This window comes from Haplochromis burtoni, unplaced genomic scaffold (assembly GCF_018398535.1).
Source record: "Haplochromis burtoni strain Fernald_Lab_line unplaced genomic scaffold, NCSU_Asbu1 Contig_531, whole genome shotgun sequence".
Lineage (NCBI taxonomy): Eukaryota > Metazoa > Chordata > Actinopteri > Cichliformes > Cichlidae > Haplochromis > Haplochromis burtoni.
Genome location: NW_024582892.1, coordinates 265,529 through 290,569, shown reverse-complemented (window position 1 = coordinate 290,569; position 25,041 = coordinate 265,529). Strand labels below are relative to the sequence as shown.

The 25,041-nt window shown below is 43.8% G+C and overlaps 2 protein-coding genes across 5 annotated transcripts; both read right to left on the bottom strand.

The window, feature by feature from the left end:
• Positions 1-3,819: 3,819 nt before the first annotated feature.
• patl2 (PAT1 homolog 2) lies at positions 3,820-11,209 on the bottom strand. Of its 3 annotated transcripts, none has more exons than XM_005947447.3 (19): positions 10,355-11,209; positions 9,996-10,149; positions 8,760-9,055; positions 8,611-8,673; positions 8,469-8,522; positions 8,222-8,386; positions 7,998-8,072; positions 7,772-7,914; positions 7,231-7,308; positions 7,031-7,154; positions 6,814-6,931; positions 6,382-6,488; positions 6,242-6,295; positions 6,010-6,152; positions 5,773-5,929; positions 5,277-5,417; positions 4,854-4,951; positions 4,634-4,774; positions 3,820-4,538 (listed from the first exon to the last, which is right to left on the bottom strand). In XM_005947447.3, the coding sequence occupies exons 1-19, from the start codon at positions 10,376-10,378 to the stop codon at positions 4,505-4,507; spliced, it is 2,169 nt and encodes a 722-aa protein (XP_005947509.1). In that variant the 5' UTR covers positions 10,379-11,209; the 3' UTR covers positions 3,820-4,504. The 3 variants fall into 3 exon arrangements, with proteins under 3 accessions (XP_005947509.1, XP_005947510.1, XP_042070140.1); XM_005947448.3 differs by having other exon boundaries at positions 7,231-7,305; XM_042214206.1 differs by having other exon boundaries at positions 7,772-7,911.
• Positions 11,210-12,108: 899 nt separating this feature from the next.
• Positions 12,109-23,289, bottom strand: LOC102298946 (transforming growth factor beta-1-induced transcript 1 protein). 2 transcript variants are annotated; one of them, XM_005947445.3, is made up of 12 exons: positions 22,858-23,289; positions 19,580-19,630; positions 19,185-19,333; positions 19,029-19,084; positions 17,776-17,912; positions 17,618-17,699; positions 17,294-17,378; positions 16,412-16,606; positions 16,162-16,335; positions 15,952-16,033; positions 13,881-14,029; positions 12,109-12,833 (listed from the first exon to the last, which is right to left on the bottom strand). In XM_005947445.3, exons 1-12 carry the CDS (start codon positions 22,868-22,870, stop codon positions 12,567-12,569), a joined length of 1,440 nt encoding a protein of 479 aa, XP_005947507.1. In that variant the 5' UTR covers positions 22,871-23,289; the 3' UTR covers positions 12,109-12,566. The 2 variants fall into 2 exon arrangements, with proteins under 2 accessions (XP_005947507.1, XP_005947508.1); XM_005947446.3 differs by lacking the exon at positions 19,580-19,630 and having other exon boundaries at positions 22,858-23,288.
• Between the last annotated feature and the right edge of the window lie 1,752 nt (positions 23,290-25,041).

The window sequence follows — 25,041 nt, the reverse complement described above, 5'->3', positions numbered from 1 at the left end:
GTTTGGAGTCTTCTCTCACCCCCATTCTCTGCGACCTGCTGGAGCGGGGGGGGCTAGGAGGAGGAGTTGGCCGTCCGACTGCGGTCTGGAGTGTGGGGCCTCCCTGCTGCTGCGGAGTCGGGGCGGTCTGCCTCCCCCACCGCAGGGAAAAGGGTAACACCACCTGGGTCTGGGTGCAGTTCCCCCCTCCAGGGGCAAGGGTACCTAGACCCGGTTGTAGAGTACGCTTGGGGAGTGTGATCGTGTGTACAGCGTCTCTTTATGTCTGTCTCCACGTTGGTTGAGTGTGGAGTAAGTGCATATGAGAGCATGAGGGTGGGAATGGATGTTTGTATATGTGTGTGCCTGTATGTCTGTGTCTATATGTCAGGTTGGGTGTCAGGCGCCACCTCTCTGGGGACATCTCAGGCCCTCCAAGGTTTGGAGGCCTATCTCCCCCTACCACCACTTCCCCTGCCAGTGGCGGACTCCCTCAGACATCGGTGCGTTGGTGGTTCTTTGTGTCTGGGGATGGGCGTCCAGGTACACACCGGCTCACTCCTTGGCGGCCGCTTATCGGGGCCTGGAGCCTGGGGCTCGCTCGGGCCACTTCGGAGGTGGGGTGCCCCCGGCCTCTCGGCCTGGGGCTCGGTCACTCAGGCACGGCTGGCTGCCGGCGGAGCTCACGGGCGCGTCACTGCAACTCCCCCTGGCTTCTGCTCCGCGGCTGCTGAGTGAGCCCTCATCTGGGACTCTCCTCAGCTCTTTCTGGGACAGTGGCGCGGCTGCCCCTCTGTTGGTCTTCCTTGGTCTCTTGTGTTCTGGGGGCCTCTGGATGTCTGGAGTTTTGATCTCCTCCATACCTGCTTCATGCCCTGGAGGACGGGGCTGTGGCCCCCCCACACCCTCTAGCAGATCATTACATGAAGGAACCTTTTAAAAAAACAAGCGCGTCCATGCTCACAGGTGTACACACGGGTGATCACACCCACAAACTACACCCTTTTTGGCTCCTACCTCAAAGCACACTGTGTTCTGTTGATCTTATGTGCTGCACAATAATGTTTAATATTTAGTATTTACTGTCATATTCCCATATATCATTGTGATGTTGTTTATTCTATTACTCTTGTTCTCTTCTGCTTGCTTTCTTTTTTCTTTCTCAGCAGGTGATCCAGGTGATTGATATATGCATTTTTTTTCTCTGCTCGTTCTGTTGGTTTTTGTCTTTTGCCCTTCTCCCCCGTCCCTCTTCTCAGCTGTTTCTCTTTCCCTCTTTCTTTCTCCCCTTCTTTCCACCAGTCAAGTCTGTCCCGTATTCAGTAAGTGAAAATAAAATAAACAATAAAAGGTGAATCAAATGGACCATTACGGCAAGGCTGGGATGGTCAATTTGGTAAAGTAAATCCGTTGGGCATCTTTCTTTGCCTTTAGACAACAATTTTTTTTTTTTTTTTTTTTTTATATTTTTATTGAGAGACAAGTGTACAGTAGTTTACAATGACAACACAATCTGTTCCCATCACACATTTTTTAGTTTTTCTTACATGAACAGACACAATAACACACACACAGGCACACCCACACACACGCTTAAGTAAACAAACAAAACAAAACCTAATAAGAAACCCAAAACAAACACAAACCCCAAAAGGAAAGAAAAAAAAAAAAAAAAAAAAAAAAAAGGGGGGGAGATATGATATTAATCAGCTGGTAGAGCGTTTAATGACTTGCAATAGTCCACGAAGGGGCCCCAGATAGAATAAAATTCTCTGTATTTGCCCTTCGCCACAAGGCCTATCTTTTGCAATTTAAGAGATGACATCACATCTCTAAACCAAAGAGAAACTGAAGGTGGCTTTGAAGATTTCCAAAGGAGTAAGATGCAGCGTCTAGCCAAAAGTGATGTAAAGGCTAATATTTTGAAGTGTGTATCGGTCAGAGAGGAGTTCAGCCTTCGTGAATTTTTCCGTATCGACGAGCGGCGTGTCGGGTGACCCAGGCCGTGGCGAAGTTTTACCACGAGGCGGGGATGCAGTGTTAGCAGCAGGCCGCAAGTTCGGCTGAGAGGTACTTGCGCTCTTATTAACCTTACGCGACATTGTAAACACAAAAGGCAAAAACAGTCTTGTCTCGGAGCTATACAAAAAGAAAAAACCCGTCAAAATGTGCCTGGAAATGATAGATAATAACTAGACTCTGCAGGAGCTACGCTCGGTGCGACCTACGCCATAGTCACATAAACCGGAAGTCTAGACAACAATTCTGATGGCAAAAGAGCCAAACGGGACAGGCAAAAAAAAAGAAGAAAAAAAAGGGAAAGATCAAATGTGAAATACTTGAAATACACTTAAGCACTTAAAAAAAAAAGAAGAAAACCAGTTTTTAAAAAGTTTAAAAACAAAAATATATGCAACAGTCCACTTCAGGTGTAATTTTAGGGCCAGTCTTAATAGTTTAGCTTTCTCTGTGATCTGCATACTCAAGACTGTAGAGATGGACGGGGCAGTGAGATCACCAACGATATGCCGAGCCAGCAGAAATGTCTAAAGGCAAGATAAATTAGCTTAGCCTATAAATGCTGTAGTGTGAGTCATCGTTCATGTTTCCTGCCCCCATCCATCCTAGTTAAATTAGAGAAAACCTGTGCTCGGTCAACAATTTCAATTCAATTTTATTTATATAGCGCCAAATCACAACAAAAGTCGCCTCAAGGCGCTTCATAGATACAACAGGCCTCCACCTCCAGGAAACTGTGTCTAGCACTTAGCTAGTGCAACCACTTGCAAACAGTATTACCAGGAATAACAGCAAAACGTGTAATGCACATTATAATCACTTAGTTTGAGATGTGGTGTCAGCATCAATCAGCCAATCACTGTGCCTGGGAATCTCCTCCCACTGCTGTTAAATAATTTTTTATTAAAACTTCTTTAGGTGATATATTTGAATTCACTCCATAAATCCGCTATTTTTCCATATCAGGCTGCTACAAAACAGATTCTTTAAAAGTGCCTTTGATAAAATATGCAGATGTTACAATTACTTTGAATGTGTTAATGTAAAAGTACAGAGGCTGTCCAGAAGACATGACAGGCTGTTAAGCGAGGAACTGTGTGGTATGAGGAAGTCAGGAGTGACAGATGAGGCTGGATTACATCAGGAATCGGCTCCGAGCCCCTTCGTGTATGCATGGTGATGGACAGGCTGACACAGGAGTATGTGGGAATGGCCCTGGGCTGATATTTGCAAACACTGATCTCCAATGTGAGTATGTAACAGTAAAGCTGCAGGAAGCAGAAGTAGCAAATGTGGGTGACATTCAATACCTGGAACAAACCATCCAAAGCAACAGGCAGTGCACAAGAAAGGTGAAAAGGAGTGCAGGCAGGGTGGAGTGAGTGAAGAGGCGTGCCAGGGGCGATTTCTGACAATGATCGCAGCAAGAGCGAAAGAAGCTTTACAAGAGTGTAACGAAACATGCTGCAATGTATGGTTTGAATACTGTGCCACTGGGAAGAAAAGAAACAAAAAAAAGTAAGGCTGAGGTGGTTTGGACATGTCCACAGGAGGGAAAGTGGACATACTGACCCACAGAGATGCCAGGCAGGAGGAAAAGAGGAAGACAGACTCATGGGTGTAGTTAAGTGACATGCAGAGAGTTTGTGTGACAGGAGGATGCTGAGGGTAGGGTGAGAGAAGCAGACAGTCCACTGTGATGAGTGGACCATAGCCAGGGAGCATTTAAGAAGTCCAAGATAACACAAAGATGAGGTCTGATGAGAGCAGCAGGAACCTTTAAGACTGCAAGGAGCACAAAAATAAATAAATAATTTCACTTCATTTCTACAGACTTGAGCAATTTCAAAGTTTTTTTATTTATATTGCAAGTGCTGTACAAAGGTGCAGTTTAAATTATTCCTGTTTCCAAATGAATAAATAAAATCCCTCTTCATAACATAAACCTTCAGATAGAAATTTACAAATGTATCCTATTACATTCATTACTAGTATAAACAATGCAAGCCCTTCAACAAAACCCCAAACTGCACGGCACATTGATGGGCCACGACAACGTCCTTAAATGGTTTTCAAATGGTCAACATATTGGTTCAGCTGTACAATCATACACTACTATACAATCCACACCCTGGTCACCAAGTGTGAAACAGCACATTTAGAAGTCACTGAATCTAAATGTAGAGGTTTAAGGTCTAAATCGGGAAAATGGGAGGGTTGTGATTTCATTGTAACGCTGATGTAACCTACTGGAAACCAAAGTGAGGAAAGTCAGATGATCAGATAAAAGGAAAACAAAACAGGGAAACCGTTCAAGTGCAAAAAAAAATGTGAGGGAACGGGTGAGGGGAGGGAATAAGAATCAAAAAGGTCAAAGGAGATTAAATATACACATATATAGCGTCCGTTTCAATGAGCACCGAGGGGGGTTTGTGCCTCGCCTCCTTTCACTCTAGTGCTCACAGCATCCTGGTCATCAATAGAACACCAGCCACCGCTGTCCACCTTAAGATGGAAGAGCCAGGCATCCAGTAACAGACCTGAATGAAGATATTTAGTGATGTTTGCATCCACGTCCACAATAGTTCTATTAAAGCAATTTAAATTGTCATCCTCTGAAGCAAAAAGAACCTACTCCATGTTGCTTTTCAGCTGATGCACCGTACGCTTGTCCAGGTAACGGCAGAAGAGAGTGAGCAGGTTTGAGGGCAGAAGGAGAGGCTCCACCAGCGAACACTGGGATAGTTGTCCTGCCACCTGGAATATGATGTCAGTCCTAAAAGAGAAAACATCAGTCTCAGGAGTAAGCTTAGACCCGTCACTTCATTTGATATTAAAACCTAAAAGACTCCCACCAGGTCTCAAAGTCCCCGATGCTGGGCTCTAGAGGAACACCCGAGGACAGCAGCTTCTCTCCTTGGGAGAGCAGAGCGTACAGCAAGGACAGGCCGAACTGAAAGGGAGAAGAGAAATCCACCAATAAGAACAAAGACCTGTACCACTATCCAGGCAACTTCAGGGTTAACCCTGGATTCACTGCCGTTAGCCTCGCTTACTCAAATATACACTAACGATATTGTGCTTGGTCAGATGCTACAACACCATGCTTCATGTAAATGTGCTCATAGCCACTGATGAACCGCGGCTTAACTTAACTATCAACTAGTTAAGTTAAGCCACTGTGTCAGGATAAGTGAAGCCAGAAAATAGAATGTCATCCTGGGTAAGTTGAACTTTCAGGGCCTTGTAGGTCAGAACACAAAAACAAAAGCACAGACCTTGTTCTGACATGCCAGCTCAAGACACTCGTATGTCGTTAGAGACTCCAAAGAGGTCAGATCTTTGAGGAAGCCAATGAGCTGACTGAACGCCAGCCCACCGATCACATTTCGAAGAGGTGGGTAAAGCACAGGAAGGGTCTGAAAAGACAAGATTTAGCCCAGTCATTTTTATAAAGACACTTGATGTTCGTCATTTATGTGCATAACTCCAGCCTTGTGTTTTTATAGGTGGAGCTGTGCCAAGTAGGCCTGTAGAAGACCAATTGTTTTTTTTCCATTTGCAAATCTCTCCTGTAACTGGAATATATCAAGGCTCAATATATTCTTCAATCTCACCCCGTCCGTGTAGACTGTAAAACCAGCTGTAACTGGTAGAGGTTGAGTAACATCAGGAAACCAAACAAGAACCAAAAATAAATATATCACGAAGTGGTGTTGCTAAGCAGACCATTCAGCTTACATTTCCTTTTGCACAGCTATAAAGCTGCCCTACCTCGTCTGCATCTCTGCTCATCAGTGTTGGTAGGTTAGTGGTGACAACACGCAAGATTTTTAGTGCAGAATCGTGTTTCAAGAACGGCAGCAGACGGGCGACGAGCTTTTTGCCTTTGGAGACGAGCAGAAAAGGAATGAAGTCCCCTTCCGATTCCCTGCATCAAAATTTTTTAAAGTGTTTAAAACGATGAAGTCTCGTGTTAGGATGCATTAAATGACAAACTGCATGACTCACAGGGGATTGTGGTGCTGCAGCTGGGAGTAGATGTGCTCCACTTTCCTCTGAATCTTCTCCACCAACCTCCTTTCTTCTGCTTCGGACAACAATGGAGTTTTCATCCTCTCAGTTTCCTCCACCTCTAACAGAACCATGAACAACTGCAGGACAGAAGCCATTTTACAAGGTGGCAAAAAGAGAAAAAAAAAAAACCCTCACTGCTGTGTCAAATCAAGTCATAATCAGGTACCTTTTCTATTTTGTTAAGGATGTCTAATCGCTGTAGTCTGGTGTCTTTCTGATCCTTAAATGAGAGGAAATAAAGGTCAGTAGCAGGAAAGGCAGACCGAAAACACTCAAACACAGGGAACCTCCAAAATACACAATCACCTCAAGCAGACCCTGAGGCTGGACTGCATGAACAGCACTGATGGCTCGGCGAGGAGAGTAACACGTGGAAACTGCAACTTGACCCAAAGAGCCTTCAATGTGCACCACTGCAAGAACAAGAGACGCTTACACATAAGCAGAGCAACCCCTGTAGAAACAGATGCATTCAGAAGGATCAAAAATAAGGCATCTATGAGACAAATGTTTTAGGATGGAAGCATTTTAGGCCTCGTGCACCTCCAAAAACATTGAAAAAGGCAGGACTACCTGCATGCACTATTCACCGACTCAAACGAGTCCAACAGCAGCTGGAGGGAAAAATGTTTGTTAAATCAAAGCAGCGTGGAGATCATGTCTCTCCTACTCTCACGGGCAAATTCTGGTACAAGCATCTCAACAGTCAATGAGAAACGCAGCCTGTGCCTCACTAACCCGGTGTGTAGGAGTCTGTTTTTTTGACGTAAGGCGTGGTGAGCTTAGGTGGCTCCCTCTTGCTCCTGATGCCCAACTCCTCTTCGGCCATCTTTGATTCTATTCGACGATAGTACTCCTGTAACAGTTTAAAGGTTCACCGGCAATCAAAAATGAAATGCTTCTTCGCTTCCCCTCTCCCATCAAAAAATTAAAGAGCAAAGCTTTTATTTCCTACCTGATAGTAGTAGTCTTCAAGGTAAGGATTCTCACTTTGCAGCTGGATCATCTGCAGCCGGGTGATCCACTCCTTTTCTTTGGCCGTCATAAGGTTACAGTACGGATCCCAGCCCTCTGGCTTTCTATAAGCAGGTCAGATTTGGCCGTAAGTATAGCGAATGACCCGACACGATCAAACTCTTCACTCCATGCACCAACCTTTGGAATAGCCGCTGTTTTTGACTAAGCAGTCGTTTGTGTTGGGGATGGAGCTGCGTGGCTGGACCAGGGTACCTACTGGTTAGAGAACTGTCTCATCAGTATGCATGAAATCTCAGACTGTGCTTGGTTATGAGCACATAAAGAGAAGATGCATTTATATATATGAAATCTCCATCTTTCATTTCCAGAAGGCTTATACATCCAAGAACATCTGCCTGTACCTTGCAGATAAACATTAGCACCACTCACTGATATTTATGCATGACACACAATACTCAAACTTTTATTTAAACAGATTAAAAGTCTCTTTTTTTAAAGAGTCCTAAACTATGAGAGGCAGCTTTAAACTAACATGTTCTCTGGTGCAAACCTCACACAGAAAGGGCCCCGCCCAGGTCACGCCCAACAGTGAGCCACCGTGATGCTCATCTTAGACGTTTGCATCTCAAACTTCATGAACTCAAAATTTATAGTCAGAGTTTAACAGACTATACATTTTGTTGACCAAACCTGTTTCAGCAACATTAACGTCAAGCACCTGAAAGGCTGTACTGGATTAGAGGGGCTGTAAAAAGGGGATGGCCTTGGTGAGTTGGCTCCGAAGCGAAGTTGCATCATTTTGGGAGTCTGAGGCGTCGAGGGGCAGGGGTGGGTTGGAGGAAACATGAATGCCCTGGTCTGCTTTAGTACAAAATAAAAGTCAAGCTCAAATCAGATCTGCACAAAAACACAGAAATGAAGGGGTGAGCAATACTGAAATCAACCTGATTGTAATGCTGGCGTGGGGTCAGTGGCTGACGTGGGAAGAGGGGGGATCTTGGTACTATGGGTGGGTACACCTGCATGAAAAAAAAAAAAGTAGAACTTAAAAAAGGGAAGAAGTCCACAATTTACAGTGAGTCAGCCGATTGTTTAGAAGCAGTGACACACATCAACAGCATCTATCCAGTTACACAAATATCCAGGTGGTAAAAAGCCAGTTGCCCACCTGAGTGGGTCCTCGATGGCCAAACTGTCTTCTGGAGTACAATCCTCTGGAGTCCCCTCGCCTGACCCCATAAAGTGGCCCGGCGGAGTACGGCAAGTCAACAAAGTTGGAGTTCAGAGTCTGACCTCTACCTCTGTGCCCAATTACACACACTATAGCACTGTCCTACAGAACACAGGAAGATACAAAGATAAAAATACAATGAACTTGTCATTATATGTATAACACATTCTTAAGTGATCATAACCTCAAGTATGGATCCTGAGGTTCTTCTGGTTTTTCTGTAAGAGGGCATCATCATCTAGGATGGAAAACAAACATGGAAGGGAAGCATCAGCACCACAGAAGAAAAACAAAGTGTAGTAAAAGGATTAAAAGTTGGCACTTACATCATCCTCAAAGGGACGCTGGTACATGGTGGTCCCGCAGTCCACTATGGCACTGTCAAGACTCTTAAAAGAGCAAAAAATGGATCAAACGGAGGATTTTAACGTTTTTAGTGCAATTTTCTGACAACACACAGATTCATCTTTGTCACCTTAAGGCTCGGTCGGCCCTCGATTATTCTCATCACAGCTGGGTCTTCAAACATCTGCCCCCTGCCCAGAGCTGCTCTCTGTCCCCTACTTCTGCCGCGCTGCCTCGAGGAAGCCCACGGAAAATACTGCAGCTTCTGTCGGGGAGGTGACGGGGCTCTGCGGGGAGACCGAGGTTTGGGCTGTGGGGGAGGGGGTGTTGCAGGTGTTGCAGGTGGTGGCGGTGGCGGCGAAGGCGGAGCCTCTCCAAACTGAAGGCTGCTGCTGGACTCTTCTGTGGTCCCGTTTGCATCCAAATCTAGACATGCAGGCAGGGAACAAAGAAACAGATGTGGAAACTCTGCTTTCTGATAGGTTAACAGGTTAGATTCCCAGTAACCCTGTAAAAACGATGCAAAAATGCAACTTCACATATTTCTTTTAAGTGGTCAGAACCAGAAAAGTCCTCTAAAGGCTGCAGAGGTTTCCTGAAATCTTTTGGCCCCAAAAGTCAAGTTTTTCCTTTTTTTCTTTTAATCAACCAAGTGTTTTTTCACGTTTCGTTTTTCAGTTTAACTATAATAACCTTGCCTATTACTCTAAGGTATCGTATGAGTAAAAATGGCAGGGTTTGCGAACAGGTAAAGCTCCCCAACTTTTATTGGACCGGAGTCTATTCAGGCCCCTGGGCCGTATGTTTCACAACCCTGGGTTCGAGCACAGCAGCCAAAAAAGCACACATTACCCAACAAAGCCCGATTCAACCCTAAAGGCAGCACCTTATGAGCCGTCGTGCATTTAAGAAGTGCATTTAAGCTACGTCAAAGAGGACTGTGCACAATAAAAAGGGATCAAGGAGGCTGAGCTGGAGCTGAACATTTTAAGATCTTCACAGCTCAGGTTGAGCGGTTTGGAGACAAAGTTGCAGAGAGGAGATGCTGAGATGGTTTGGATGTTGAAGATGGAGCGAGAAAGAAACAACAAAAGAGGTTTTTGGATGTAGTGAAGGAGGTTGGTGTGACACCTAAAGGAGCAGCTGAAAGAAGACGACTAATTTCTTTCCACTTAACCTTAATCTGACCTGTAAGATAAACATTTTTAGTATTATTAAGCCTCAGTTTTAAGTTGGAAAGCCAAATTATCATGCTAGATGCTTACATTATTTTTTGATAGTAAAAGCTCACGTTTAACACACAGACACGTGGGGGGGGGGGGAAAGAAGTTTAAAAGAAGAACACCTGTAAGCACAAGTTACACACCCATCCCAAACGTCTCCTCGTTGTGGACGTTTATCTCCTCATCTTCCTCGGCCATGGCCTGCAGAAGCCCCGAGTCCATATCCGTCCCACCTTCTCCATCACTGCAGTCCTCTCCATTCTCAGGCCACTGCGGCTCGCACACCTGCACCACATCCTGGTGCGTGGAGACAGAGTGCTTTTTAAGATTTATTAATGAAGAGAGTGTTTCTAAACAGCAAATAGGCCAACAAATAAATAAATCACGCAACAACACGTGTGGAGTTTTCAATCCAACTTTCACCATCTGTTCATTCCGGGCATGCGATGGCTGCCTGATTAAAGCACGCACATTAAAGAGCAGCAGGTTGAAGCAGACTTACGTGTTGCTGCTCTGAGTCACTCATAATTCATTTCACAACTTCTTTCCTCTCCTGATGAAGTCGACGGATCGCGACCACCTTCGCAGCGTTACCCGCGTTCTCTCGTTTGACAGCGCGTGACGCTCATTAACTTTTAAGCGAGCTCACCTGTGAGGTGACGCGTAGGCGTGGACACGTCACACGCGGCTCCCAGCAGCTGTCAAGTCGCCTCCGCCCACGTGCCGCCCACATGTCGTCTGGGTGATTTTTTCGTCTTTTCTTCGTTTCTTTCTGCGTTTGTGTTCAAACCCTGCCTGTAACTACTTTACAATTAATTACACACGATCCTCAGTGAGCGAATAGTGACCTCTGGTGGCCAAAGTCAGTATTTTCCTCACACACGGAGCGTTTATTCGCCCTTCGCTTCTCTTAATGGTCCAGAAGAAGAGGGGGAAAAAATCCTTGCACAGTTTCTCACACACAGCAGACATTTTAAAGGACTGCAACGTTTATTTACTCCGTGTCCATTTTATTAGGCACAGCTGTACAGCTGCTCATTAACGTAAATATCCAGCCAATCATGTGGCAACATGCTTTTGTGAATGTAGACATATTCAACCCTCAAACTGAGGATCAGAAAGACGATTTAAGTGACTTTGAACATAATGGGTTCGTCTGGGTGTTTCAGAAACTGATGATCTACTGGGTTTTTCCCACATAACTACCTTTAGGGCTCACAGAAAACAGTTTGAAAAAGAGAAAATATCCAGTGAGGAGCCGCTTGTTGTGTGAAAATAACTTTATGCCTATTTTGATGTCAGAGTTCAGCTGTTGCAACTAAGGTATGCAGGTGAACAGATGGGCTAGCAGCAGAAGACCACACTGGGTCCCAGTCTGGTCAGCTAAGAACAGGAAGCTTCACTTTCAAGGTTCAAGGTTCTTTATTCGTCACATGCATAGTTATACAGGTATAACACATAGTGAAATTTCTGCTGTGACATTCAGATGGTAGGGTCAGAATTTGGTGTAACTACCATGAAGGCGTGGATCCATCCTGCCTTCCATAAGTGATGCAGGTGTTGTAACGTTGTGGTGGATATCTTGGAACATGTTAGGTCTCAGTAGAAATTGAGCATTGTTTAAACATCACAGCCCACCTGAGTACCATTCCTGACTATCTCCATCCTTTTATCACCACAGTGTACCATCTTGTGCATTCTGCTTCCAGCTGGTTATTGTGCCATCTCACAAAGCTAGGTGTACTTAATAAAATAGCTGGTGAGTGTATATTTCTCCTCTATTTATTGTAAAGGAGTCAAAAACTAAAGTATTTACCGTCTCACCCTGCACAGCAAATGACTTACAGTAATTCTGTATAAATCAACTGCTTATCATACACAAACTTATGACTGAAAAATAAAAATAAAATTATCAAACTGCCCTTTCAACATCCAATCGTATAACCTATCAGTAATCTTTATCTTCTTATGCTTGATGCTTGTAAATTTTCTCACCAGACTTTTATCACAACCAACTGCTTCTGCTGGAGGTTTCTTCTATTAAGAGGCAGTTTTTCCTTCCCACTGTCACCAGGTTCTTGCCAGTAGTGGAGTAGATCAAATATGTCTTTCTGCAGAGGAGCTTTTTATTTTTAAAGCTGACTCATGTGAATTTAAAGAAACATCAACACTCAAAAACAAGTCGCGTTTGCTTTCATTTTATTCTTTGGAATCATTTTTGGCATTTTGCACAGCGCAATAGTGAATGAATAATGAAAAAAACAAAAACAAATGTAGCAGTCAGCATATGGTATAAAAATGCATTTGCAGTGACGTGGATAATTTCTGCAATACAAAGCAAATATATTAAAAGGGGATTTCCTTGCACAACAGGAAAAATTCTCAAATGATGTATAAATTTATGCTTCTTTTTACACCTGGTAGCAAAAGGTAATTTTCATTTCATTTAAACACACTGTGTTTTTGTTTCTGAGCCGTGATAAAGTTTGTAACCTCGCACTGAAAGTCCATGGTTAAAATAAAATAGGGCTGGTTTGGGTTGGATGATTCTGTCTTCCTCCTCATCTCTCTGCTGACTCAGATATTCTTCAAAATTTACAAAGAGTCCAGCTCCGCCCTAACTCCCACAGTAACAAAAAAATGAAAAAAAGAGAGAACTGAGAGTCACATTAGGGCTTCTTCTCAGGGCAGGCCGGCGAAGACCTGCTGGGCCCTCAACCAAAGAGCTTGATGAAGCAGGGGTGGCAGTAGGGTTTGTTCTCCTGCTCCTTGAAGCAGCCTTTGCTCAGCGGCTTCAGGCAGAAGTGACACACGAGGTGATGCGGGTGGAATTTGGCCCCCATTGCGGTGACGCAGCGCCCCAGGATGGGCTGCTGGCAGGCCTGACACATGCTGCCGCGGGACTGGTGGTAGTGGGCCTCGCACAGCGGCTTGCCCTCGTGCTCGAAAAAGCTGCCGTTGACGAAGGGGCTGTAGCACTCCTGGAAACGAGAGGAAGTGACACAGCGAGATCTAGTCACAACGCTGACTCATGCAACTCTAATTACAGCATTTTCATGTGAAATGACAACTTTCCCATGACATAATTCCAGCTTATTTGTGTTTTGTTTTTTTGCATGAACTTCCTCATTGAGGTTTCATTGCACAGCCATCGTGATCTATTTGCCACGGAGCAGATTCAGTGTGTCAGCTGTGGGTTAGGAGACTCCTCAAAGGATAAATATGAGCTCACTGGTCTCATAGATGTTCAATCTGGGAAATTTAGAATCGGCCTTACAAAGAAAAAAATGAATCACTGAATCAACTCACTTCTATTTGAGGTGCTCCTAGGACAGGAAATATATCATTAAATGCATTTATTTTCACAGCAAGGTTGTGTTTAAGCTCAAAACAAAACAAAACCCTGTTTCGACACACGACCACGAACACACTGAATCTTTTCTAGTGATGCTCCACCAACAGGAGCAGTCTCCAAGCATTCATCCAAATTCAGCTGAAATCAGGCAAGAAGGAGAACAGAGAGCAGCAGCAAACATAGACGACATAAATGCATTTATAAAGGCAAATAAAGGTTAGGAGAAATAAGTAAAACTGAGGTACCGTTTAAGCCATGACATTTAGCAAGCTGTTATTTGTAAATCCAGAAAAGCTTCCCTTTAATTAAGACGCCTTCGTCTGCCACATCTTTGCAGTAAAAGACAGATGTGGCCAGTGTTAATATAAAAGTCCTGGTAATGTCTTACCTGTGCATGTGGCATATTTGTGTTCTGCTATTCTATCACCAATAGTCTTTTTATTGTCTAGGTTAGACGTAACCTGGCTGTGAAAATAAAGGTATTTTAACTTTATTTTGAAAAGGGACTTCCTTGGTATTAAAGGATGTAAATTCCTCTTAATCTCCTCATAAACTCTCATGGTGTTCTCCAACCTTTCTGACCTTTTTCAGAGCAGATTAACCTGAAACGACCCGTAAGCCTAACGCATCAATTAATGCTGCAACTCTTGATCAAGTAAAATGCAACACTCACCCGACATACAAAGCACTGTGGGTGCCAGAGAGAGTTTAGAGCTGAGATGTAGTTTTCCAGGATGGGCTGGCTGCAGCCTTGACAGCGGGAAGCAAACAGAGTCAAGAAGCACTGCTGGCAGTACTGCTGGCCCTCACGGTCATGGAAACCTGCAGAGGACATCGCCACAGTTTGACTCAGCTCAAGAGCTCTTTTGATAAATGTCAGATTTACTGTATAATATCACAGATTTAAAAAGGAAAATCAGTCCAAACCTTCTCTGTGTGACTGCGGTTTGTGCAACATTACATTTTATTGATCTGAACTAACAACGGCCGGCTGTATTTTTCCATCTCAGAGCTCGTGCTGCTTTAAATTTGGCCATTTTCTTGCCAAGGAAATACAGAGACTCAGTGTTTTGCCTCGAAATTCACGGCAGAGTGAAACTGCCGATATAACCCCGATCCCAAAAAAGTTAGGAAATCGTGTAAACTGGAAATAAAAGCGGAATGCAGAGATTTGCTAATGTTTTCGACCTCATATTTGAAAACAGCACAAAGACAAATTGTCAGATGTTGAAAGTGGTTATTTAAACCAATTTTCAAGCTCTTAACACTATCATGAACCAAATCACTGAGAACCTGCACAGACAATTTCGGAATAATGTATCCAAAGTTTTTACAAATTAAAAGGAATATAAGGTTTTAATCAGTTAACTTGCACAATGTCAATAAAAAAACTCAGAAGAAATCTCTGTGGGCAACCTCAAAAACAAAGTGCTGTTATCTTCTGACCCTTAAGTAGTTCTGCCTTACAAAAATGACAAGATTGCTGCTTGGCTTCAGGAATACTTCTGAAAACTACTGTCATCCCTGTCTCTGCAAATATATTTTAAAACTCTACCATGCCATGAAGCTCCCAGCACACAGGGTCAGTGCTGATGTTAATTCCAATCTGCAGTTACTGAGACAGCAGAGCGTCGCCGATCTTGTTGCTCCTCAGCAACTTTGCCTGATCTGTCAGTTCATGGCTGAGCTGCTGTGGTTCCTAAATACTTTCACTTTTAAATAAGCACCACGTAAACTCGATGGTGGAATATCTGAGGAGGGAGGAAATTTCACAATCTGACCTCTTGAATTCGCATAGACATAGGCTGCCGGGGGATTCCCATGATGCATTGAGTTTTTCCTTTCCAGTCACCTTTCTCACTCACTATGTATTAATAGACCTCTCTGCACTGAATTATATCTGTTATTAACCTCTGTCTCTCTTCCACAGCATGTCTTTATCCCGTCTTCCTTCTCTCACCCTAACCAGTCACCCCCCTCCCTGAGCCTGGTTCTGCTGGAGGTTTCTTCCTGTTAAAAGGGAGTTTTTCCTTCCCACTGTTGCCAAAGTGCTTGCTCATAGGGGGTCATATGATTGTTGGGTTTTTCTCTGTATCTATGAAGCGCCTTGAGGCGACTTATGTTGTGATTTGGCGCTATATAAATAAAATTGAATTGAATTGAATTGAATTCGACGAGTTCTTTAGAACGACGCATTCCTTTACAAATGTTGCAACGACAGACTGCATGGTTATACACCAGCATTCAAAGATTAAGAGGTGTGGCCTTAAACCCTTCAGTTATATAACGTGATATGAACGTAGATACAAAAACATGGCCGCCTACAGTCATGGACACTGCAACTTTGTTATCTTTTCAAAAAATTAGTAAATTTGTGCAAATGTCTGAATATCTGTCATGACCCCACTAGTCATGAAACATTCAGACAGGATGTAGCCTTTTTTAATGTAAGGTTAAAATCAAATGTTCTAGGGTCTCGAAGTGCAAACTGTAAGTTATTATAAACTCTGAAACTGGTTGTAATGTTTAAAATAATCTAATAATTTAATAAATGAGATAAGATGTGCTTTATTTACCGCAAAAGGTAGGAATTTCCTGAAATATATATAGTATAAAACTTTCAATAACATTATAAAATGCTGTCTGAATGCTAATGGATGTATGGTATAAAGGGCTTCATGTAAGTGTGGCCTGACTGCAATGTATTGTTACCCCTGACAGGAATTAACAGCACCACCCATTACCTTCCTCTCCAAAGGCGCGGCTGCACTTCACACAGCAGAAACACTCTGGGTGCCAGTTCTTGTCCAGAGCCGTGACCATTTTCTACACAACGATTAAAGTGAAAAAAAGAGAAAGTTACAGAGCTTTAGCTGGGCTGGGATATCAATCTGAGCTCTTTAAATAAGCCCAGAGTTGAGTAACAGAAACATGTTCCCATCTTAGCGGCTCACGTTCAGTATGGGTTTGTTGCAGTGCGCGCAGTGAGGGGAGAACAGCGTGAAGTAGTCCGGCTCGCAGTACGGCCGCCCGTCCTTCTCGAAGAAGTTTCGACTGCCCAGCTCCGTCTCACACTCGGTGCACACGAAGTGCTCGGGGTGCCACACCTTCCCCAGAGCTGTCACCACCTGCACAAACAGCCAGGTCAACTCAAGTGAGGGTCTTCCTCATCACATGTCTGACAGATATATTCTGACTGCTCACCTGTCCGACAACCGGCTTTTGGCAGGCTGAGCAGTTCCCCTTAGAGGACGTTTGCACTCCTTGTCGGGTCAGGTCTGATTGGAGGAGCCCCAGCATGCTGTCCAGTGAGCCTCCTGATGAAGGAGGCTGAGGAGGGGCAGCGGCCGGCTGCTGCGGTGATGCTGTAACGGGCGCTGGAGTGACAGGCGCAGCTGGCTGAGAGAAGACAAAGCACAGAGTCCTTATGATGTTAATTCTTTGGGAGTTTATCATCACTCCACAGATGGTGGAAATGAATTTGTTTGGAAGAAACTAATGTGAGGAAAAGTCAAATCATAACAATACTGCACATAGTTTGAGCCAAGGCTCTACACATGTCTCTCTGCTCTGCCTGGAGACTTTAGCCTGGTTAGTCATGGATATGCAGTGGAGATGTTTCCCTTTTAAGACTCTGTTCCCACAGCAGTCTTGTTTATCACTCACAGCTGGACTGCATACTGAAACTAAACAGCCTTATAATGACAGAACTGCCTGCTCTGCTCGCAAGCCGACTCACCAAAAAGGAGAGAACCAGATTATACGCTGTTCCAAAAGCTGATCTTTAAGCTGATCTTTAAGATGACTACCGACAATCTGAAGCTATTTTAGACTCTGGAAAAATTAAGACCAAGACTAATTTTCATCCACAAGCCATATCTGGTGACTGATCTGTACCAGCAGGCATGTGCTGTGGCCAGCAGGCTGCACAGTAACAGTGTAGCCATTATGAAGTCAACTCAACCTCTACAGGGATCCAACACTAATATTAGCATTCTGTAAAAGTCATATAGTGAGCGCCGCTGTGAATTTACAAGTAAAAAGTTGACAGGTTAGCATTTTCATGCAGCTGTGGGTGACTCTTACGGTGCTCTGGACTCTGAAGTCAGACAGCGAAGCCATCAACTTGTCCAGTTCCAATGTGGCCGATGTTGCAGAAGGCTTCGCAGAGCTAAAACACCGAAATCAAACCCACAGATTACACACATGATCAGAAACATGCTAAAATGCTGCACACTCGCACATGTGCAAATATGGATTTTTACTTGCAATAAAAAAATAATACTGCAGGTTTTTAAATGTAAGCAGATTTTAAAGGGGTGCGTTTGCATAAAACAGACCTACTTCCTCAGTCGTATACAGTGATACTCAGACAGATTATACTCTCTTATTTCCCTGTGGATTTGGTACCTGGAGGAGGAGGTTGGTGCTTTATCCTTGATATTATCCCTCTCATCTTTCTTAGAAGAAGGGAACTGAGCCAGGATCTCATCTGACAACAAAACAGGATCATAGATAAGAAATCTGATTTAAACACGAGGATTTAAAACACACGCACACATGCTAACCTGTGATGTTAAACTGGGTGGCGTTGAGTTCCTGTAGCAGATGGTCCAGTTCACTCAGACCTCCCCCCAGCAGCGAGGAGGAAGAGAAGGCCAGAGGAGGATCTGCGCTTCGGGGAGAGCGCGGTTTACACACTGTGCTGCAGGGAGACAGATAATATTAACAATAAAAGGCATTTTAAAAAAAGTATAAACAATGTTGTTGGACTCCTTATGCGAGGAGGAGACTTCTCTCGCTTGCTTAAAAACCACACATTGCTTTGGAAAGAGTGATGTAAAGAAAATGAATGAGATTCCTAACAGGGTTTGGGTTCATACATCAACATGCTGACACACCATCTCTCCGTGTAAAACACTCTATCCCAGTCCATCAAAACTTCACATGCCAGCTGTGCTCAAAATGTGCAACTCTGCAGCACATCCTGAGCTGCTTCCCTGAGACAGAGGGACACTTTAGGCACCCTGATTAAGTCCTGAGGGTCACCCAATGGAAAAGAAGCCATTACCATCAGCTAGCACATCTGGGACCGGCAGCTGCTGGTGGATTAGAACAAACACATTTTCATCAGATCATCACACCCAACTGGCGGAAACCAGTTGCTGTTGTGTTAGAGTCCTTGGGGTGTTTCATTATGCTAGAGGCTAACACCCGCCCAGGATTATTGCTTTGGTGGGTCTTTAAGAAGAAGCTCCCTAAGTACGAGCAGATAGCTGAAAGCAGGGAAGCTGCTGTCCTTGGATTTCATTACACTGGGCATCGAGGGAAAACTGAGGAATCTGCAACACCACACATGTGGTAGAGAGAGCCTCGAGATGGCTGTGGCAAGAGAGGAAAACCATGGAACAAACAGGTAGCAAGCCATCTGGACACAAGCTGAGGTCTGATCACCTTCAGCTGGGCAATTTAGAGGAAAGAGCCAAAACAACTATGATGATGTGTTGGCTTGTGGTATTTTGAACAAGGCTAAAAGCAGCAGGAAATTTAGATGCCTTAAACCTGGCTCAGAATTACATGTCATACAGTTAATTCTTCTTTTTTTAGGTACTTCACGCTAGTTCAGGTCCTTCAGAACTGCTTTAATTCTGTGAGGCGTAGATTTAACAAAGTGCTGGAAACATGTCTACATGCCAAAATACACTGAGTTGCTGCCGTGTGATTGGCTGTTTAGATATTTGTGTTTACAAACAGCAGAACAAGTAATGAATTTGCCGGTGATCCTGTGAGCAATGGAAAAAGACATCTAGGAAGGAGTTACCTGTATAATTTGTCTGGGGTGGAGTTCTGTGTAGTCTTCATTGCTGAAGAAACAGTCTAAGAGACAAAACAGACGAGTGATCAAACAAACTTTATCAAAGCCTCTGCATAATCAGGAAGAAAGAAAACTGGTATGAACGTGGCCCGGATTGACCACCTGCTGCGGGGTGTATGCAGGAGGCGGCGGCCGGCTCTGGGCTGGGTCCTGGGTGGTGGGATCGGCATTTTGAGGCGGGTCAGAGGTGAGCAGGACGGGACACCGAGGTAAAGGGGAGCCTGTGTTCTCCAGATCAGCAAGGAGGGCATCTGGAAGGGAGAGAGAAGTTTCTGTAGCACCACAGAAGCCACATTTCATGTCACAAACATTCATGGTTGTCACTAATGGTGCCAAGTTTATTTACCAAGTATTAAAAGTCAATCAAGAGATTCAAGTTAAGAAAGTAATTTAAAAAGCATGCAAAGTATTACGCTGCATGACAAGAAGGTATTAAGTTTAGTTAAATGACAGATGAGACGAAACACATACAAACGCATGCACAGGCAGCTACGTACCAAACACAACAATACGAGGACTGAGAGGGTAGTTAAGCGGCTCAGGCACTCCTGAGGAGACACAGACAGCCTTTTGTGACCAATACAGCAGCAGCAACTCAGCCCACACACCGAGACACAACACGGAGGACAGCGAGCGCTGGCGGATGCTCGTCACTCAGAGGACAGGACAGTCAGAACCGGCGCAGCTCAGAGATAGTCCACTGACGGTGAGGTCGCTCAGACGCTCAAGCGTTCCTGCATTCATATTCTAAACATGCCAGTGTGGAAAGGAAGCAGAGGAGGAAGAGTGTTTGGCAGCTGATATCTGAGTCCACTCCTCCGCCCACACACACTCACACGCTCACTCTGAAGTAGAAGCTGCACAGAAACTAAACTCACTCAAGTGTTAGCATCTACAGCTGTGTGACATTACTTATCCTGACAAGCAACCGAAGCAGACTGAAGATGAAAGAGGACTTCATATGAGTAACAGTGGTTTACCATGTATGTATAATGACATAGCAACCATTTATTGTGAGTCCTGAAAGGGTACCAGTCCCTTTTTTTTTAAACGTTTATATTATCAAAATGAAAATTTTGGCCTTCCTTTCCAAGAAGTTAAAATAAATAAGAAAGGTCAGTCCAGTTGTAAGCTGGTTCCAGACTGACGCAGAAGACTTGTGTTACCTCAGGGTTACTGAAGTCAAGCACACAGGAGTGACACTTTTTACCAGACAGAGGCTTTTTGTACTGTATTTTAACACTTTAACATGATAGGAATGGAAAACAGGCTTATCGATAGAATTCCTGAGCCAAAGCCAGACAACAAAATATCCCAACTTTTGATCCCGTGTACAAACAAATCCAATCATGTGGCTGACAAACATCCTGTCTCGAGTGCTTGAAGAAAGGCATCTGGACTTAGTTTGTGAAGATGTTGTGCCTCTCATCCAAGAGCTGACGGAGAGTCCCAGGTATTTAACAGCTACAGGGGAGGCAAAACATTCACCCTGTGGCAGCTGGGAGAGGCTAAAGGGCCCCGAGACTCTGAACTGGATAATCGGAAAAGAATGGATGGATGGTAAAAAGTCCACTTGCTTTAATTTCTGGACCTGGATGCCTGAGAACTCAAACTTAATGTCCTCAATTTGTAAAGCCCAAGCTAACGTAACCATAACAACATCATTGTGACATCATCAGCAGATGTTAGAAATGTGCAGGTGTACGACGTGAGAGCGTGCAAAGTGTTCGAAAGCACTTTATCTAAAAAAACTTTGGAAGCTTGTAAATTAGGTCTGAGGATCCTGATAACAGATGGTGGATATTTAAAATTCCAAATTTCTTTAAAAGACCTTCAAATGTTTTCAGTAAACAGTTTACAGTGATGCAATATCTATTACATTTTGGTTAAAAGAAAAAAAAAAGTACTTTCTTGGGGGGGGTTCTGGTACTTCTGTATTATTACGAGTCATGCAAGTCAGAGCTTTGTAGAAAACAATAAGGTTTTCCAGTCTTGATTCCTACTTGGAAGCAGGTGAATGGTCTTTCCATGAAACCTCCTCCCAAAGCCACGGATGACACATCTCAGGCACTCCTCAGATGTGGAGTAACTGCTTCATCTAGTATTATCACACTCTTTCTTGTATTGCAGCTGTGACTCAGTGTGACAGACGAGCATTGCACAACTGGTTTTCTTAGTTATTGATGTAGAAAAAGAACAGCATTTAGTCACACTGCCAGATAATTCCGGCCTATTTAATGGATGAAATTTGACGTGTCCATTTTCTGCATGCTGATTTACGAGCTGCAGGTCAGAGTTCATTCGTGGCTTTGGAGAAACCGTCACAGGGTGACTTCCCATCTAAAGCAGCTATGCAATGCTCGTCACATTATGAATCATGAATTTCTAATTCAGAATCTGGTGAAGTGCTATGTTCTAAACCTACGCTGCTCGGCCATGTGTCACAAAACTTGAGTTTGCCCGGCCCGAGCGCACCGCTGTGGTCATTTCTACCCCGGATGATTCACACTTCTGGTACGACCATGCGGTGAGAACCGTGTGCATATACTACTGGCCCTCCACCTCCCTGCTGTGCTGTGTGTCTCTCACACACACACAGACACACACACATACTCGAAGAGGCTGAGCAGCACATATAAGGAGCTGAACTTCTCTCAATGGGAATTATGACCATATTTAGAGCGGCCTGCAGACTTGTTTGTCTTGGCCGTAGGCCTCTCTAACAAGTGGTCTCTCTCTCTCGCCGAAAGCCTCGCCAAATCCGATGCATAAACTTACAACACTGTTGGACGACAGTGCAAGCCAAGACTCTCAAACATGGCGCTCAAGCCCAGCACCTCCGTGTCACCGTGTGCAATCCGATCCAGATGTGCCCAGATGTGTACACCATGCCATTTTTTCCCCCTCCTCGTGTTGCTAGAGAAGCACAAATGCTCCACTCTTGAAGCGTACTTGGTGAAAAAACAGAAGAAACTCCCAGAGAGAATGGGCAGCTGAGGCAAAAGCCATGTCTATTTTCCTTGAACTCTGTGGCTTTTACAAATAGCAGCATTGCCCCGGGCTATTTCAGGGCCTTTCCAACACACAGCTATTTTCTGACACAAAGAGTCAGCTTCCCATCGTGTTGTTTTAGAGAAAAGAAGACATTTGCTTCCAGTATTATTCAGAAATGGGGGGGATGCTCTCTGATGCTGTCTTCTCTCATGTCTTCAATTCCTTCAAAATGGAAAACACTCTCTTCAACATTATGTGGCACTCCATCCATCCATAACTTGTTAATGTTAATGGACGGACATGCCTGCTCTGGACCCCTTTAAATCTAATTTTCAGAGCTTTTTATTGTATTTGCAGGCCGTGCAGGAAGACCCGAGTGAAGGTCGGGCAGATGTAGAGCAGTGCACGGGTTCATGTGTTACCTGCATGTATTTGTGGGTATGTGCCCCTGGACAATGAAGGTAAAACACAGCTCTACAAACGTCTAAAATATTGGCATGTATGAGTTATTATAAGAAATTTCCTCACTGTTGCTGACTGGGAACTTGTACCACTCATTTTTTTAAAAAGGTATTTCCTACTGCTTTCCATTGCTCCTTATGTTACAGCCCCTCTTTTCTACATGTCCTTGTAAGCCAGGGATCTGTACTCTATGACTGCCAGAATCAACAGAGACCTTATTTCCTCTGTTTGGGCACACCACCCCTTCCCCACAGATCCCTTCAAGATATCTCAACATGTAGTTACAAGGCATGAAACGAAGAGCAGCTGTAATACTCACCCAAATCCTCCATGATAGGATCTCAGCCGACTGTTTCCCTCTTTGTGACACAGCGCAGACACCATTAATCAGTAGTGATGACCGTGGATCACAGCTGGATAGAAGGTCTCGGCGCTATTGTCCGCGTCGGTCCTGAATAACTTCTTGGGCACCGTTATCCGCCAACAGAAGGAGGAGGAGGAAGAGGAGGAGGAGGGCGTCCCGTCTCTTTTTTTCCCAACACGGCTCTCTTCCTGTGTAATGCCTACCAGGACCTCAGAGCGAGGAAGGCGTAGTTAAATAAATGCGGTTACAAACTCGCATTCCCCGGACACGAGACGTCACCCTGGACATTCCTAGTCCATATTTGGGATCGAAAATTAAGGATTTAGTGGCTCTAAGAGAGGACGCGCCGCTGCTTCTGCTGCAAGCGTGTAGTTCTGAAAACAGAAAATATTGGAAATGACGCTCATTTTCCCGGTTTTGTTTTCGTTTTCAGGGTTTTAATAGGACCTTCCCATTTTTGGTTTCTTTACGTACTTGTTTCATTTCCGTGTGCGTGCATAGGACTAAAAATCCAACACAATATTAATGAGATATTAGTGATTCACACTTTGAAAGCGTTTTTTTCTTTTCCTTTTGGGTGTGTGGGGTATTTTTTATAAGGCTATAGAAAAAGAACAGAAACTATTAGGCTCAAAAATACGCGTATCCCAAAGCCAGTTTTCAAAGTTTTCTCCGCTCAGTGTCAGGATTAGGATATATCCAATTTTTTTTTAATTGAATTTTATTTCAATTCTTAAGTCAGACTTATTCGAATTAATACACACTAAAAATTTCAATTAGGAGAAACCGAAAAGTTACCTGAAATAAAAGAACTTAAGCGATAGTGTACAAAGCAATAAAATAAGAATGTGCAGGAAATGACTTTCGTTAATCCTTTGTCAGCACAACCAGCCTGGTGAGGCTTTTTATTTATTGGAGATGTTAGGATGTCTCTGTCGTCTTACTCTGAAAGTAAAACTATTACTAAAACGTTTTCAAACAATAAAAACTTTATTTATTAACTATTCTATTTTATATTTTGGCAACTGGATGCAGGGTTAGTCAAAGCGTTACAAAGCGTAAGTTGTAGAATTGACAGCAACCTGTTTACAGTGAAACTAACTTGGAAATAATTAAGTTGTTTTTTTTTTAAACTAAAACTCCCATCTTACTGGTTATATGGTTTTCACACTGAAACTGCACAGCTTATGATCATCTTGTTGCTGTACTCCCACTTTGACATGTATCACTCACCTTAATATCGCTGCAGACCAAATCCATTCCCAGCGCTCCCTGACAGCACTGGTCTCACCTAGCAGGACAGAAAAGGTGGCAGAACGGGACCAAGGTACAGAGGCCCAAACCAACAGCCCTTCCTAAAGTCACCACAGATCAAAACCTGGACTCTGTATGAGAGTGCTCCCTGACACCATTTTTGTGATTGTTTTATGACAAAAGCTTTATTTAGAAAAATAAAGGCTAAGAATGAATGTGTCAGACTTTTGAAGGAGCACGACACTGGTCAATTATGTTAAGGTTAGTGATGTAATGTTAACTATACTCAGATGGTGGTGGTGATGCAGAAACTTCTTTCACGGTTAATGTTTAGACGTGCCACTGCAGGGCGTAGTAACCTATGGTCTGGCAGCTGTGCATCAGCTGTGTTTCACTCTCATGGACCCTAAATAGAACTAAAATCATCTTTAATGCCATAATTTCTACTTGTGGTGTTTTCTGCTACGAAAAGTCCAAAGCCCTAATCCCTGCTGCATTCCTCTGGTTCCAGGTAAGCTTTTCACTCTTGCAGCTTCAGGTTGTTTTAACATGACAGTGATATGGTGAAAAACAACTCATTAAGTGACTCATTTCAGTCACTTAACTGGACCTCTACACTACATTTTTGCTGGCAATGCCTTTTGGAGAATTTTAATTAGTGTAGAAGTTAGGACCAACAGCTTAAAATAAACCTGGTGCTTTTTGGATACCTCCTGGAGGTTTGAAGGGGGGCGTTTTTGTTGATTTGAGCTTTAATTTTACGGTGAATCTATATTATAAAAGAAAAACTGTCCATCCTGTTCTACAAATCCCAGAAAGAAAATAGCAGTTTCACAGTTTTTAACATATCACAGAATAAAAAGCACAAGTGTAAATAATACAATT

Bases quoted from the DNA above. Each gene is read 5' to 3' on its own strand.
- patl2 (XM_005947447.3), bottom strand. From the start codon at position 10,378: ATGAGTGACTCAGAGCAGCAACAC. The intron at 8,073-8,221 runs GTGGGCAACTGG...TTTTTCATGCAG, and splicing joins GCCATCGAGGACCCACTCAG to GTGTACCCACCCATAGTACC. The intron at 4,539-4,633 runs GTAGGTTCTTTT...ATCTTCATTCAG, and splicing joins CAGCTGAAAAGCAACATGGA to GTCTGTTACTGGATGCCTGG.
- LOC102298946 (XM_005947445.3), bottom strand. The intron at 19,085-19,184 runs GTGGTCAATCCG...TTTGTCTCTTAG, and splicing joins CTGCATACACCCCGCAGCAG to ACTGTTTCTTCAGCAATGAA. The intron at 16,607-17,293 runs GTAAGAGTCACC...GTCTTCTCTCAG, and splicing joins ACTTCAGAGTCCAGAGCACC to CCAGCTGCGCCTGTCACTCC.